The 17460-nt window shown below is 43.2% G+C and overlaps 1 protein-coding gene across 1 annotated transcript; it reads right to left on the reverse strand.

Moving 5' to 3' along the window:
- Nucleotides 1-944: 944 nt before the first annotated feature.
- Nucleotides 945-16992, reverse strand: sybu (syntabulin (syntaxin-interacting)). The gene is made up of 8 exons (XM_036538837.1): nucleotides 16385-16992; nucleotides 9796-9851; nucleotides 9099-9285; nucleotides 8258-8443; nucleotides 4898-5003; nucleotides 4424-4579; nucleotides 2945-3100; nucleotides 945-2729 (listed from the first exon to the last, which is right to left on the reverse strand). The coding sequence occupies exons 2-8, from the start codon at nucleotides 9817-9819 to the stop codon at nucleotides 1619-1621; spliced, it is 1926 nt and encodes a 641-aa protein (XP_036394730.1). The 5' UTR covers nucleotides 9820-9851; nucleotides 16385-16992; the 3' UTR covers nucleotides 945-1618.
- Between the last annotated feature and the right edge of the window lie 468 nt (nucleotides 16993-17460).

Raw genomic sequence — 17460 nt, forward strand, 5'->3', positions numbered from 1 at the left:
TTGTCATGCCAAATGTGTTTGAGCTTGGTCTTGCTCATTAATTTGCAGTGTTATAAAGACATATGCGCCCAACTCTTAGGCAGGAGATGTTTTCTTATACTTTGTCCCCTTACATGATCCCAGTCTTGTTCTTGGTTTTGGAAGTGCAACAATTCATGTGGTGTATACCTTTGTCTGTGCAACCCCCTCTGCTCCCAAAAAAGCCCGGCTTATGTGGAGGTCAAGTGAAAGTCCCTTCAAAGAGGTTTAACGTGTTTCTCACCCTCCCGGTTCTCCCTAAGGGATCTGTCCCCCATCGCTTTAAGACCTTCTTAATGTTTCAAGGGTTTCATGCAAGTTGCTGTCAGGTAAAAGAAGCCATGTAAAAGCCCTAGCGGAGTGGCCCAGAGTGCAGGGTTTTATCTGCCTCTCTGGGCCTTTTGTCCCATGCAGCGGGTGCACGGCCTCTCCTCATTTCGCTGAAGTCCTCTGTGCCGTTTCACAGAATCACCCAATTCTAATTCGCAGCCCTCTGTCAGAAAGGCTTTGTGACCGTGGAGCAGTGAATTAATCACTTATAATCTGGGATTAATGAAGAGTCCCTCAGTTTTGAAGCTGGGAGGACCATCCAATTTCTCTCCTTCTACAGTAGTCCTGGGTATCTTATTTTCCCAGATATAAATGCAAAAAACTGCAAGGTCACAGAACAGATGGTCTGTGAATTTGTCAACATATCTTAAAATAGCAGTACCTGGTTGCTGTGACATTTGTCAACGGTATAGTAAAGAAAAGCAGCCATTTCCATAATTTTCTCAGCATGGGTAGTGAAAAGTAGGTACGCTTCTTTCAGAAGATTTATTGCTGTAAGGGCTCCTTTGTACTATCAAGAAGATACTGCAGAATTGACTGAATGTGTAATGCTTCCCTTAAAATGCAAAACAAGAGACCAGACACCTGATTGCGATTATCATGCTTTAATAATAAATATATTAGGACATCTGATGTAAGTAGTAAAATGGTATTGCACATAGTTCAGGCACATAACAAGTGTCAACTGCACGGTAGCATTAACATTTTTTTTCCATGAACAAGTCAACACACAGACGTAACATACAAAAAGCTCTAACACCAGAGAGAAAATACATCTTCACTAAACACAAACAGTGAAGGTCATTAAAGCTTTGGCTGAAGGTTTAGGACTTTTTGAGAACAAACTAGGTATAACTCCATACAAACCTTATTTCCGCACAAAATCTCAAACTCATTCCAGTATTTGATCATCTGCCCCTCTCCCCTCCCCCACCCCTCATAAAAATACTGTTTAAAAAGTAGAGGAATAAATAAATAAAGCAGCAAAGGATTTTCAAATATTTATAACAAAACCACCTACCCAGATGATCAGTTTAAACAATCAGGGTTCCAACAAACTGAAGAAAAGGGGAAGAAAAACAAAAACTCCCTTTCATTTAACATTGTCTTGACTCATGGCAACTGTACACAGTGCAAATTAAAAACTTACAAGGTGGCAACGAAAATATATACTTAGATATGTACACTAGTGTAGAAAACAAGCTAACCATTACTAACTAAATCTTGAAGTGCTCTATTATTGTCAGTCTCTGCATGCAGCGAGAGCGTATTAGATGACTGGCCCCAAGGAGACTTGGCGGAGAGAGTGCAGGCCAACAATGCAGCAACCTCGGATCAGAGTGCCAATGTTGTACACCGGCGCCCCCTGGCCCCGATGTTTGGAATAGAGCCAGGCCACTGTGGGCACCATTGGTGCTGCCAGGGCAACCAGATCCACCAGGAAGCTGTTACTCCAGTAGTGCTTCTCCACCAGCGCTGTGCACTGGCCCTTCTCCTCCTCCCCTGATGGCGTGCCAGGATCCTGCGCAGCCATTGGGTGCTGGCCCTCTGTGGTCTCTGAAGGCTGGCCCTGATCGGTGGACTCCTCCGGAGTGACCAGGATGACAGACGAAGGGTCGCTGGGAGTCAGGTCCGTCACCGCAGCGGCGTCCGGGCTCTGGAACATCGGAAGCTCCGGGAGACCAGGGATAAGCCCGGGGCGGTCACCGCTCTGCAGTTTCAGCAGGTGGAGCAGGAGAGCTTGCAGGTCAGGGGTATAGGAGACGACATCCGTCTGGACGGACTTCTCTTCCAGGGTGCTCTGCGGCTCGCCGGGGGGCATGTCAGCGGGGAGGGGCACACTGGCAGGGAGGGGTGGAGCTTTTTCTGTCGAGATCTGAAGCAGGCTGGCCTGCGACACCCCCAGCTTCAGGTCATGGCTGGAGTCGACCGCCGTCGACATCAGCACGTGCTCCAGGATGTCCGTCCGGTTGGCCATCTCGTCGTCGACCAGCAGGCTGCTGTCCGCCATCTTCTCGGCGGCCTGGTCCTCCAGAGCAGGGCCGTGATCCAGCTCGGCGAGGGCCTTGCCGGGCGAGGAGTCGCAGATGAAGTCCAGGGTGGGCTCCTCCTGCAGGGAGCCATTCTGCGCCATCTCCATGCTGTGCAGCAGCGACTCCAGCTTCTTGTTCTGGATGTTGATGTCGATGAAGTACTTCTGGATGCCCTTGTCCTTCTCCATCAGGCTGTTCTTCATGGTCTCCACCACCTGCCGCAGCTGCTTGATCTCCTTGCGGGCCTCCTTCAGGGCCAGCTGGGCCTCCACACGGTGGCACTCCTCTTCAATCCAGTCCTCTCTCATCCGGCCCAGCTGCGCCTTCAGCTCCTCGATCTCAGACTCCCTGCGGGAGGGGGAAGTAATGGACGCTTATGAGCTGCACAGCCTTTTTCATATTAAATTACAATAGGCCTTTTGCTCACATTAGCAGCAGGAGTAATCCATCAGAGCATGTCATCTTACGACCAGTGTTGGCTCACTTTCATTATCTAGGGGTCACTTGTAAGTTCTTTTTAGTGACTACTTGTGCTTCTGAAGTGGATATTAAATAGAACACACCTTTCACTGACTCTGCACTCAGACTCCTTCAGCTTGCTCCTCAGGTGTCTGATGGTCACCTCCTTCTGCTGGAGTGGGGTCAGGTACTGCTCCGGGTTCGGGGGCTTGATGCCGTGGTTGTCCCCGCAGGAGTGGTAGCGCACAGCGCTGGACCTCCTGCAAGACAACAGGGAGATATGCCAGTCGTTCTGCTTGCTCTAGGGTTATTGTCAAAGGCCTGGTCAGAGGAGCTTGCTGCCCGGTGCAATTCATCCAGGAATTGCTTTGCCTAGTCCATCTGGACATTCTCAGCCTATGCATCTTTGGGAGAAATGTTCAGCGGAGCCTACAATTACAGACCACTGAACACTAAAAACAGCTAGGTGGTCAAAACAGGCAGGATTGCAGAGGAATTCAATTAGTGTGCGGAGAAAGCCCTGACTACTGCCGAAAGGAAGGCAACAATAATGCATTTAAGCACATAAAACAAGCCTGCTGGACTGACTGTGCTTACAACTAGCACAAAACGCAGGACAATTTCCCACAGATGTGGAGTTCTCTAATTCAATTTCAGTTCTAAGTAGCCCAGACTTCAGACTCCCGTGTAATATTCAGAGGGGAAAGTGGTCTGACGCTGCACGCAGCTGTAGCTCCACGGGATGTGGGCTTTAATCCCACCGGAGGGAGGGGACGAGTCAGTTTTGGTGCAGAGCAGCCCCTTGCAGGCAAGCGGCAGAGCTTGCACAATATCCTAGCAACCTGGGGCGCTGCTTTGATGTCAGCGCGGCATCTCTGCCAGAAATAGAACAAGCGAGCAGGCGGGAGGTGAGAGCTGGATCAGGAACGAGGACATCGGGATCCAGTCAAGCCGAGCGACGTGGAGCAGCACAAACGGCCGTTCCATATCGCGATCGTACACGTGCCTTAATCTCTGCGACGCAAAGTGGGGCACTTTCATAAAAATGCAGGGTGCACTCAACACTAAATGAGAAACAAAGGACTCCTGGGTGCAGAACCAAAGGACTGTTAGTGCATCACAAATATTCTGTCCTCTGGAGGGTATCCAGTAGATGGCCAGTGGGCGTTTGGCTTCTTGTGTATCCCTTACGGAGCATGACAGACTGTTATGGCAGGGTTGGCTTCGGTCAATGAGAAACGAGCCCCCGTACAGAAACGAGAGAATGTAACAGAGAGGAGACAGCGCACATCAGAGGGAAAGCGGAGACATTGAGCGCCTATGAAATATTCATGCCTGTTTGCTATTCCATAAAACAAAAGCTGAGAAGCATCTACTCCCTGTACATGAATCCATTTATTAGTATGCTGCAGAAACCAAGTTATTTAGGTCAAATAAAAAAAGGAAAACATTTCTCCATAATCTTGGCAAAAGCATATCATTACTACATAATGCCGTTCTCTGCAATGAAAGAAATTAGACTGCTGAGTAATGCTGAGTAATCCCCGGGAGTGCATCTGTTGATGGTGATGTCAGTGTGGTACCTGGTAGTAGGGCTCGAACCCGAGTTGCTGCTGCTGTTGGAGGACACCGGGGTGTGAGGGGGCGATCTGTACAGCCCGTACAGCTCCTTGTCCCGGAGAGTTGCTACGGTCCCCGTTTGCTTTTGCACTGGGAGACTCCTGATGTGGGCACCACGACTGTGAGACAAATTCGCATTGAAAATGATATTCACAAAAGTATTCAAACACCGTTCACGTAGTTCCAAAAGTTTCGATATTATAATATGGACGCACTTCTATAAACAGCTATACTCTTTGTCCTTGAATGTGATGGTCAGAGAACCTTGCATTGTTTACCAGCATGTCAAAAAGCTTCCCGCTCTTTTGTCAAGGTCGGGTGGATGCATTCAGCAACCAAAACAACAGACTGCTGAGAGAAGCACTTTTCTGAAGGAAGGTACAGAGCTTTACATACTGATACAATAGAAAGGCACTTTGCTGGAGCCAAATACATACGTGCGTGAAAAAGATGCTTTCTTCCCTGTGGAGCTGCCAGTCTCCCGGGTCTCCCGGGTCCTAACACTTCCTGCACTGCTGGAGGAGCTGAAGTCCGCCTCGCTACCTAGAAAACAAGCACATAGGGCTTCACTGGTCCATCTCCCAGATCCCCCCCCCTCCAGTAAGCAGGCAACTCCCACACACTCCCACAATGCGTGCAACTCACATTCCGCCTCATCCTCCCCACACACCACAATGCCCTGATCCATGTTCTCCTCAAGCCACCAATATTTCATCATTTCATCGTGGCCCACACATCCCAGAGGTTGTCTCTTAAGAGCTAAGAGATAAGAGATATAAGAGCTGCTCTTCATGAGGAAACGCTCAATGGTAGCGTACACCTGAACGAGTTTACTCTGGCCTTGAGTGGCGAGTCTTTCACTGAGCACTGTGTCAGTGGCTGGATCAAAACAGCTCATCCGGCAGCTATCAGATTACAGACTTTCCATGACACAACACTCGCCCAACCCCCCCCCCCCCCCAAGAGGTACCGGGAGACGGCCTAGAGGAATGCCACCACTCATCCTATGGGCATCTGTGGGAACTCCCTCACTCAACACCTGCCTGATGCTACCAGGGCAGAGGACTTTGCAGTCCCCCTTGTGTCTGGCCCTCCAGTCACTGCAAAATATGTTTCCCAACATTGAAAGAAAAAAAAATTCAAATGCTGCAAGGACAACAGCATCACAACCGAAGTAGTTTAAAAATTGCTTTGTGTGTATTCGAGGTTTGTGGCAATCCAAACAAATTACAGTAAATGGATACAAATGGCAAAATCTACTGGTCAATAGGAACACATCTTTTCACTGACTGGTTGGAGATATTAGAGGTACAGTATCAGATCAGCTGTGGCCAGAAAATGGTGAGAAGAGCAAGTTGTTGCCTGATGTTGGTCTTGTTTTCACCATGACTCTCTCTCCCTTAGGAGTGGATGTTACGCAAAGTGGGATTCATGAGCAAGCCAATTAACTTCTGTAAATAATACGGAAAAAAAAGGAAAAACATCAGGCTTTCTGGTTTCATGAAGCAAGCTAAATTCAGTCCAGGCTTGTTACCATGGCAACACATGCAGAACTGGTAAACCTCCAAAGAACTCTAACTTGGGGTAAGCCTGGCTGAGTATAAATTCACTGCACCAAACCAGATATTCTCCATACAGGAAAAACTGTCACTGTTCAGAAGATATCCCCTTCACCTTGGATCTAAACTAGTGGAGTGAGCTATGCTGTGTTGGTTGTTAAAGGCTACTGAAAATAAATAGACATTAAATATTAAATTAAATTAAATAGGGCTACTGGGTATATGTTTTGGAATGTGAATAACATCTAAAAAAAATGAACAGTGAAGAAAACAGCACCAGCATGCAAGAGATATTATGCATATATCTAGTTGAAGGCATCACCCAATAAAACATACTGTGCACACCAAATATCATTAAAAGATAGTTGACTGGATTTTACTACTTCCAGAAGATAATGTAGCCATTCTCAATCACTCTTTCAACTCAGAGGTACAAAGTGTTGCAAAGCACATTGTTATGATGCCACGCCTACATTGTTACATCTGCCCCAGACCAGTGACATTTGTCCAATGTAGAGCATTAAATTTCTACATTAGTTCTGTTCCTGGAATATTATGTCACTAAAGGGATAACAGGGCTATCCCTTTAGTGACATAAACATACTATCATTTTAAAGAAGTAGATAACAGCGTGTAAAAACAATGCCTGGTTAACTTCAGCATACCAAAAACACACTGCTATGGTACTGTGTACGCATAACTACTTAAGTGTCTGCCACATGACGCATACATTGTGTAAATTAACAAGCCCAATTTGAGTTCATTTTATTTGGGTGATACAACAGTACATCTTACAAAAGTAGTGTTATATCAGGCTAGGTAACTTGAACTTATCCCAACTTAATTTGTTAACTAGGCCCAAGGTCTGCCAAGAGCACAGTCCAACAAATGCATTTGCTTTACAGGAATGTAAACATGGTCACACGGCATTCTAGAACTCAGTGCAGCGTGGTGATGAACAAATATTCAGGCAACAATTATTAGAGCTAGAGCTCCCGCTTTGGTCAACATAAACCTGTGTAGCTTCATAATGTGCAAAGTAAGACACATAAGTTGCATTGGACATGGGGCGTCTGCTAGGCAAACAGATCTGCACCATGTCGAAATGCTCTCCAGACTTGGACGCCGGCTTGCTTCAACACATGTTGATACGGTTTGGAGTTTTCCGATCAGTTTGATGCATTGTTTCAATTAAGAATTTCTGGACAAAATTATTTGAAAGAAAGAAAGAAAAAAGACAGCTACAATTTCATAAACACTGAGCAAAAGCCAATGTTTTTATCTAATGTGTCTGTAAGTGCAACAAGTTCACATGTTAGTAAATCAATTAGTACAAAAGTACAGTGGTAGTACAAAAACCAAAAAGGTTACTTACATGAGTGGTACTTATTTGTAGTTGACAGAACCATATTATATTTGTGCTAACTTTAGTGACTTGTGCTGAACACCTGAACAAACACTGCTAACACACAGATTTCTCAACACTGGTGAGTTTGATCGCTAGATCATGATACAGACAATCAGTGTAAACCATGCTAGCTAACTACATTAATTGGACGAGCATGTGTTCGCCCACGCATCGTTATCTTAGCAATTAATGCCTTTTTTTGCCAAATGTAGTAATTAAATTCAATTTGCACTGTCCGTGTTTTGTGCTTGCTGTCTCCACACTAGCAGTCAAGTTTATCTGATTGTAAATCAAACCAAATGTCTGGTAGCTGCGAGTGTTAATGACAGTGCTAACAAATCACAGGTGCTGCGGTCCTTCATCAAGCAAGAGGCAGTATCTCCACCCTCGCAGCCACCCGCTTAATGACAGCCAGCTCTGTTTCACGCGCCACACGTTGCCGGTTGTTGACGTTCATGGTCTACACCCACTTTGTACTTTGATCAACCTGCAACAGAACTACGCGCATAATGGACGCTTTTATGCACAGACTGCACTGTAAAATCAACATATGCAGAGACGCGTGCACCAAAACGACAGTTTTATTAATTAACCCCAAACATAGCTCACAGACAAGGAAGATAAAAGCATAAAGATAAAAGATAACTCATTTTCCAACTGACGCCTTGCGCTTTTCTGAAGCCTGTACGCGCGGGTCTCTAAGCGCGACTGATCGCAAGAGAGCTGGCGACGCTGCAAAGATCGGCACTGCCAGTCTCCAGCTGAGCGTATTGTTTTTTGCGGGGTTACCTGCTGCTATCTGTAAACAAAAAAAAAAGCTTCCTCCTCACCTTTGGGCAGCTTGGATGACCTCTGCTCCCTCTTGTGCCTCGGTGGGGGCGCGCTCCACTCCGCCATCACGTCCACCCGCACCCTCTTCACCTTCACCTTTCGCTCGCCGGGCGAGGGGGACCCTAGCGGGCTATTCTCCGAGCCTGAGGGGGACGCCGACTGACTGCTGGGGCACCCGGTGTCATCTGAGAGCAGCCGCAGACAACACGCGCATCAACCCAAAGTCAAAGTTCAGCGTTCCTTATCTGACAGACAACTTGCACAACTGTTGGAGGTCAGCCACTTTTTGCCTTAGCTTATTGTGAAGCTGTTCAGTGCAAGACATCTTACATTTATCTGAAAAACATTCGATCGAGCAATGTCTTTGGAAATAGAGTGATGGACGTCATGATCAAACACTGATTGAGACAAGTTCAGTTGTGAGTTAGCAGATCTGTCGTTCAATCATGTTAAGAGCTTTTCAAACATATTTCTGTACATATTTGTGTGTATTATCGATATCAACGGATGAACAAATGATATAGGCTACAATCTACTACACACTGGGCCCAATGTCATAATCTGGGGGAAATGAGCAATAGCGGAATAAATTGAACATTCGGCACGTTACATTAACATAGCGGGTTATATTCTACTGCAGCAATCGCTCAAGGCATACTCCAGAACAAGATTATGTAATAACCCTGTAAAAGACGTTTGGTGGGCTAAGTCACCACTCAACCGTTACTCATCAGCTCCATACTGACTGACAATAAATGCCTGCCAAACGTGAATGATTATGCACTGTGTGTAAAGCCTGTCAGTTCAAATTTCAAGTAAAATCATCACCGAACGTCTTACCTGAACAAAAACTGTGTGTGCTAATGGTTCTTTTGGAGTGGTCAGAGCTGAGGTCGCAGTCCCTGCTCTCCTCTTCGGAAAATGGTGAGTCTGAGAGCGGCGATCCCTTCTGTTTCGGACGGTAAGGGCGGAGGACCAGACGGGGGATGCGACTGCGGTGGCTTTCCTTCTCCGGCACCTTGTGTTCCTGATGGCCACGAAAGCACAGACTGTCATGCAGAAATAAGTGACGATTTGGAGACTAAAGCCTGCGTTCTTAATTTAGTCTGTTGAACCCGCTTTTAGGGTCTGCTACAAACTCTTGTGCCAGTCTTCTCTAATGCAAGCTTACTTGCGCATCCCAAAACAGGCTAGCTAGCTTGCTAACGTCAACTTATCTAAAACAACGTAACGCCTGCTAACTGTCATAACTTAGAAAGAAACGGCAAGAAACAGTGCACTGACATGACTGTAGCTATACCTGGCTAGTCAGTAAAGCAACTGCTAAAATATGAAAATTAAAGCAGTAAAAATGTGTCTAGGTAAGAAGGAGCTTGTGGCTTGTAGTATAAATGTGACACGTAAGCACGGTACAGTGCTGTAACGCAGCTGTCGAAGTTAGCCAACGTGGATGCAGTAAACACGACACTGCTAGCTAGCCATGCTAGCTAACTAGCTGCCTGGGTATAGCTTCAAACGTGAAAGAGGGGCAGCCGACCTGGTATTCCTGGAAAGGACCCATTCTGCTTGAAACGGCGCTCACTTGCTGCCGACCTGTCAAGAGAACAAAAACGAGTTCAAACATGTGCGGCATCATTTCGTAAACCGTGAGGAAGAACATACGGATGCTGAAGACTTGAAAGTGCTGGAAATCAGAAAGACTTGTTTTTCTCAAGCGACAACCAGCTAATGGACCGATTTAAAACGGTCGAATTTACTAGAACGGTGTTGGCTTGCGCGTGGTTATTCAGTCTCAGTTGGCTGACCGACACGAGCCCAACACGACCTGGCTGGTACAGTATGTCTGTCTCAAACTTACATGTTTTAATTAGATTAGTGTTAAATCCATTCCTTGTCCAATAAATTACCCCTCCCTCAATAGATTCTACCATTCTAACCTTTTGTCGGTGTTTTACAATTTTTCATTCTAATAATCAGTTCATTTCGCACCTACAGGTTTACAGGGAGCAGTTTCCAACATCCTAATATATATGGACATGTATCTATGTTTATGCAAATGTGTAACATGTGGTTAGGCCTTAATTCTATTACATGTAATGTTGTTTTGTTTTAATGTTTCACTGGTTGAAAACCACATGCTTCGCAACCACTCTGTATCTTACCAGTCTGAGGACCTCTCCCCAGAGCTTTCCATGAGTTTGAACTTGTATATTATGTCCTTTTTGTTGCTCCTCTTTCAATAGCATGTTCTACCATATGAAATTAGCATACATGTCAAAGGGCATAAGCAAGGGCGTAATTTTGCATATGGACGGTAGGGACATGTCCCTGCCAATATTTGAGCAAACTCGTTCGCATTATCTTTGGAGTGAAGTCATACTACATAATCCCAATGTCCCCTCGGTTGTTGTGTCCCTACCAACGTTGAGACCAAAATTACGCCCTTGGGCATAAGGGAGTAAAACAGAATATCCATATCTGCCTTTGCCTGTTGGTCTTGACTAGGCCTATTTACCTTAATAATAATAACAATCATTATTATTACAGTGATGATGAAGTTGATCACTGTCAGGATGATGATCATCACTATCATTGTTATTATTATTCTTTTAAATATTCTTAATTTGTTTTACCTACTGTTTCTTCTCAGGCATGTACAGCTTCATTCAATGGGTGATGGGTGCTGTTGCTTAGATTTATGGGACTCATGCCTGACAACAAACCGGGCAGTCACTTCCATCTTAGGGCTAAGGATGCAGCAAAACCCTTCATTATGCCTGAGAAAGTGGACATGAATATACTCCATGGATATATGGTCTCATAATTAGTGCCCACCTCATGGGTAGCATGTTTTGTGGAATGCCATGCGTTGGCAGATGTTGTAGGCACACAACGGATAAGGGCAATACAATATTAAAAAGTGAATGGAGGTTACCAGTGCACTGTTTCAACTCCTGCCAAGAGAGGTATCACAAATGTTGCCAAAGGGTAATTTTGTCTGCCAAATGTCAGTGAAGATTGCTTTGTAGTTGTTTAATAATTTGGTGTGAGTTTGTGCAATTACACAGTCCAGGTATATTTGATTGTTTTAGTTTTTGACATGTTCATATTTGTACAACACACACACACACACACACACACACACACACACACACACACACACAGATTATATGTGTATTATTCATGTCATGTTCAGTACCTTAATAATTTAAACCCCATGTAATGCATTGTTGCTTTTAAGAATTATGTCACATTCAATTTCCTGTCTCTGGAAGTCTTCTTGAGGGCATTCTGCTATTTTGCGTCAGTTAGGGGTTGATTATGTAAGAGAGGACGTGATTTATTTATTTATTTTTGTTCCTGCCTGAATGATGTCAGTGACCCCCAAGGTCTGTTTATCGCTTCACTGAATTCTCTTTTTCTGTCCAGATGCCATCTTTTGTAAGGACTGAGGCATACGGTGCTATTAAAATTTTCACGAACATCTCTGACCTTTCCATAAACTCTTTCTCATCTTTGACATTACACAGAAACTGACTTACTGACTGTATATGTTGCTGCAATGAGAGAGGGCAGAGCACATGTAGGCCACTTTTATCCTGCCGTGCTGCTGTATTTCTCTGTACGCTGTGGAAAGGATTCAGTGCCTAGATCAGTTATGCTACATTATGCTGGATGTGGCTGCATGTAGGTCAGCTCCCCCAGTTCCATACAGAGTCTGATATGTTGTTGTATGAGAAATATTGTGCAAATAATCTATTGTCATGGTCGGTTCTTAATTTGGATTATTTACAGATAGTGGCCTCTTATTTACAGTATCCTGTGGGGTTCCTCTGTGTAGTGTATATTCAAACATTCCACTGTGGATGCAGTGTGCACTGTACCATATTTCACACAGAAACAGGAAAATAGGGCATTGGGAATGCCATTATTTTAGCACGGTGGCTGTTCTTTTGTTACTGTCTGTCTGCCTGCCTGAGTGGAATCAGATTAGGCTCTGCAGAGCAGCAAAATCATGCCTAGCAACAGACTTAGCAACAGAGGAAAGTGCAGCATGATCAACACTGACTGGGTGAACCTATTACATATTCAGGCTTTCTGCAGTGTGCATCTGCATTATGGAAATTCATTCTAAGGTAGCCCCAAAATTTAGTGTGAGTATATTGCTTTCTGTGGGAAACACTAGTATTTACTCCAAGCTAATAGGATCTTTGATGTCACATGACTGGTTGCCCTGAGAGGCAACATGTGTTTGTTTTTAGTTGTGCATCTGGTGGGAGTAAACCTTAAATCAGCATCATTAATGTGCTTTGGAAGCATAGCTTACATCACATAGTTGTATCCATATTATGCATTTAGACATCTTAATATTTACTAACACAATTCAGAAGAATTGCATGAGTAACCAACAACTTTGCACAAGGGTAAAACTGTAGTATCCCCTTAAAAATTTGAACCTGTAACATGAGATTTCTAGGAGCTGTTATGGTTATATGGTTATATTACAACCCCTCACAAAAAAAAAAAAAAACATTTCTTTGTGAATTGTACATTTTTTGTTCTGTCACCTAACAACACTCGTAGTGTAATACTATTTCTTCTGCTATATGGACCACAGTAGTAACAGTAGTTTCAATAAAAATAGAATCACAGTTAAAAAATTAAATCACAGTTAATAATGAAGCACATGATTTAGCAACTCGTTTTTAACCAAAATGCCCCTGGCCACTAGTCTACGTGTGCTACTGATGATTAAAACATAACAGAAATCAAGAAGCAGAATTACCCTTTCCTCTACTAGCAAACACAATGGTTTTTCATGATGAGAGATGCATGATCTCGTTGCGTTGTTTGTTTGGTATCTTGAGTGTAGGGTTTTTCTTTTTTTTTTTTGAGCTGAGCTGATGGACAGCAGCCAACAGCCTGTATAATGTGAAGCTTTCCAGGGCTGATTCTAGAACATTGTGTTGCCTCCTACTGCCTCTTAGGGAGCTGAATTTCTATGGGATCTGCATCTCTCTGCCTCTCTCTTTCTCTCTCTCTCTCACATACTGGCTTGTGCAGGTTTACTGCCATTGTTTTTCTCTCTCTGCATCTGTCCATCACAGATGAGAAACAGAGCAGCACTAGTTCACTGGATGGTCACACTAACACCCCCGCACCCCGGCAGCGGACATGCTCTGTGACAATACAGCCCCAAATTGCTGCTGTTAACATGTACCCCACTGTCTTGGTCACACCTCAATACCCCCTCTCTCTCCAGCTCTCTGTGGAAGGCTTTCTCAGCAGCCAGAAACATCAGCTGTCAATGCAGACAGCTTTAGAATCTGGAGAGTTGTCTTACAGGTGACAGACCGGAGCTCTACAGTCTGGGTAGAAAGACGCCAGGCATACTGTAGAACAAGCCAATGCACAGAAAAAATTACATCAGTTGCAATGCATGTCTTTTGTTAAGTGACTCTAAATGGATGGCCCTCATCATATCTACTTATCTATTCAATAGCATATCCCCTCTTTCATAGATCAGTAGAAATTTGAATGTTTTACATTTTCAAGGCAAATCAGTCCTAGTGTCTAACATCTCGAAGGACCTTCAAAAACACATTCTATATTGATCAACCAAATGAACCAAATGATTTCATTTTACAGTTCATGCCAACTATTGCAGGGCCAGATTCATTTTAAGTAGAATGCACATTGTCCTGAATTTGGATTGCAGATTTAAGCAAGGGTTACATTTTTCATTTCTTATATAATTTTCAAAGTCCATAATGACAGTAACAGAAAATGTATGAAGACTTTAATTTAGTAATTCAAAGCTATGCACAACACACACTGGTTACGAGGAATCTGGTTAAAGGGGTCCTTGTTACACACCACTTTTTTGATTTAATAGATGCTACCCAAGAGAGCTATTCCCCAAACTCTCATATATTGGAAAATAATAAAAACGGGCACAAAACTATTGATGAAAAACGAATGAATTCCTTTATTCAGGCATTCTAAAAAACAGCAACGTTTCAGTCCTCTGACCTTGCTCAGACTACATCACATTTTTTGGAATACTTGAATAAAGTAAAGGAATTCATTAGACAAAAGTATTGCACCATTAGACTGAATCTGGCCCTCAGTCTTATCTGTTACAGTTACATGATGACAAGTCTCCCATATTGTGTCCTAAGACAGCCATTTCCAGGCTTCTGTTACCATCATGCAAAGAGTTTTTATTATGTTATGTAAAGTTTCTTTCACGGCACCACCCTTGGCATCCCATCCAACCGTTACATATCAAGATGGCACACATCATGCTTAAAGCCAGTGAAGTGTATAGGTACAGTTATGTAACTCCACTCAACGCTCTCGTGAGATGCCCTGACTCAAAACAGACATTATTTATTGAAGATGAGGGATCTCCATAGGGAATGAAATAATCCGAATGTGTAATGCATGCGTCAGCAGACACTGTCATACCCATCTTCCACTCTGACACCATGTTGTTGTCATGGCGTTTCTCCTTTGTTGCATTGAAATGTGAAAAATGATGAAGCTTTCTGTCCTATATAAACAAATCTTGTGGAAGCCATTCACAAATGGAAATTGTAGTGAATTTCAGTAATGTGCCCTCTGTCATTATTGGTAGTTTGTTAAGGTTGTTTTTTTCTTTTTGTTTTCAAGTTCAAAAGTAAACCACGACAGCAGATTTTTTTATTCTTAAAAAAGGTATAGCACTGAGCTAACAGTGAAGATATAGGTATAGCACTGAAGACCATCAATTATTTACTGCCAATCTATAATTCAGCTCAGCCCTGACCACTCAAGAGTCATGTATGCCTGTTCCATTAATTATTGAAAGCTTTTTTTGTTTCGCAATATTTATGCTCGTCATTGGTCGATAGGGTGGGTTTAATGGATTTCTTTATCACTTTAGAAAGCTCTCAGTTTAATAATGATTGCACGCCCTTTATGACAGCAGAAATGTGAGAACTTTGAGTCCTGGAAGAAGGAAATGCAGGGCTTAATTACATTATAAATGTCCTATTCCTACAACTGCTGACATACATGCGTAGCAAAAGGAATGCCCTCTTCTCCAAAGTAACTCTGCTCAAACCATTGTACGATGTTTATGAAATATATCATATTATTCATATATGTGACAGAATGAATGAATTGAATACATTTCATTAAATTCAATAAATTCGTGCATTGATATTCAGGAAATGACATTAAATGCATGCCTTTTATGGTATATGGTTTATTGTTTGCATTTGCAGAAACAGTAATGCGCGTCAGTGAATTGTATGCATTTGTTGTTTAGCCTACTTGTTCGTTTTATTGTTGTTTTGATAATGTGTTGTTTAAAGCGGTTCTCGCGGGAGATTGATTCACATTCATCTCACATCAGTCTAAACATTATCACAACAGAATTCTCCCGTGATGAAGTAGTCTGTTGTAACTGTATGTTCTCGTGTCAAAACATGTCGCACACCACTGGATTCAGTCTGCCCGATTTTCACTTCATACTACCATAAACAAAGCGTTTTCGGAATATACTTGAAGACTGTAGTTTCTCCACAGGTAGGGATGAGTAGGAAGACTTTATTCAAGATTGGTTAAAGTAAAGATAAAAATCTCATCACAAGGGATAAAAACAAATCTCTATGTGGAAAAATCTCCATTTTAACATCTCTAATCACCTCCAACGCGAGCATGGACTGCTGAGCATCTACATGGATTTGTGATTCAAAGCATGAGCGCTGATGGATCAAGGCTGTTGATGTTACACGCTTCAACTTACCCCGCGTTTCATCCTGCCCCACCTTCACTGTGCGAGTTGTAAACAACATACATTGTGCGCCATAAAACAAATAAGACATTTTATTTAAAGAGCGAAAAACGTTAAAATGCATTTCCCTTAACTCTTCGGCTCTAACGCGTACCCTCCTTCTACAGGTCATATGATACATTACTGTGCAAATTGCGCTATTTCAGGTGTAGCCTTAATGCATGCTCAGAAAAATTAGACTACCAAAATTAAAGGTTTTCTGGTTGTTGCTATTTTCCATGTTTCACTTGCATTTCTTGTTTGATGCAAATAACAGCACCTGAATATTTTAAAATATACTTGCCGGATTATTTGATGAATATTCCTTCCAGCGAGGTTACTGCAAGGCTGCACGGATGTTCCTCGTGTTCACTTTGTAAACAGCAATCAATATACCCGGAGTATGAGCCTGCTGACCTGATTTGTGTCTAAATCTGTGCGAAGCACAATGGATTGCTGGTTTGCAGCAGCGCTTCCAGAGAGATTCTGACGAGTCGGATTTTCAAGCCTTCCCTTCAGGTTGTGATGCTCCGTAATGAAAATGTAGGCTACAGATTGGATTGGACGACAAGGCAGCTGCTCACAGCACTCGGATGACGAGCAGTAGGACGTAAATAAAAATGTGACTACGGTAATAATTGTGTTATATAACGTATGTTAACTCTTTCTCTGCTCACACAGGAATTAAGTCGTGACGCATTAATGTATGCCCTAGTGTAATTGACTGGGCACCTTCATCGTCCTAACCTAAGTCTCCATTTTCTGTGTTTTGGAGAATTTGCGCTCCAATGGAAAGCTAGAGGTGTTGGATTGTTGTCCAACCAGAGATCAAAACTTAACAAGGACCAAATAAACTGTCCACCCTAAAAACTGTCCTTGGTTCTGAATCAAACTCATCATCGATGCGATCACAACAGAGCAAGGAGGCGTTGGCTATCCATGGTCCTGAATTCAGTGACACCCCCGCCCCCCAAGAATGCTCGTAACCGGGGTGCGGCGATCTTCAAGTATTACAGATAGGCTACTAATTCTCATTAATGTGTTTTTAAAATGTGAAATGTAAAAATATAAAGCTGACTACAATCCCAATTGTTGTGACACAACTACTCCTCACTTTCCCTGCATTTTGAGGTTTGGTTTTATGACACCAAATGGTTTTATTTTTTTAACAAGAAATCAACATAACACAATGATCAGGATCGCACTGTACAGTATTTGGAATTTTCCCAGTCTTGACTACAGGACTTTGACTTTGGAATCGTTTTTTTGGGGTTTAATGTGTTATGCATAGGCTATATATTTGTGTGTTGGTAGAGTATTTGTTTCTGTTCGAGCATTCTTGTAGTGCTCTGATGTCAATATGAACTGTTGTCTCAACCT

This window comes from Megalops cyprinoides, chromosome 10, assembly GCF_013368585.1.
Source record: "Megalops cyprinoides isolate fMegCyp1 chromosome 10, fMegCyp1.pri, whole genome shotgun sequence".
Classification (NCBI taxonomy): domain Eukaryota; kingdom Metazoa; phylum Chordata; class Actinopteri; order Elopiformes; family Megalopidae; genus Megalops; species Megalops cyprinoides.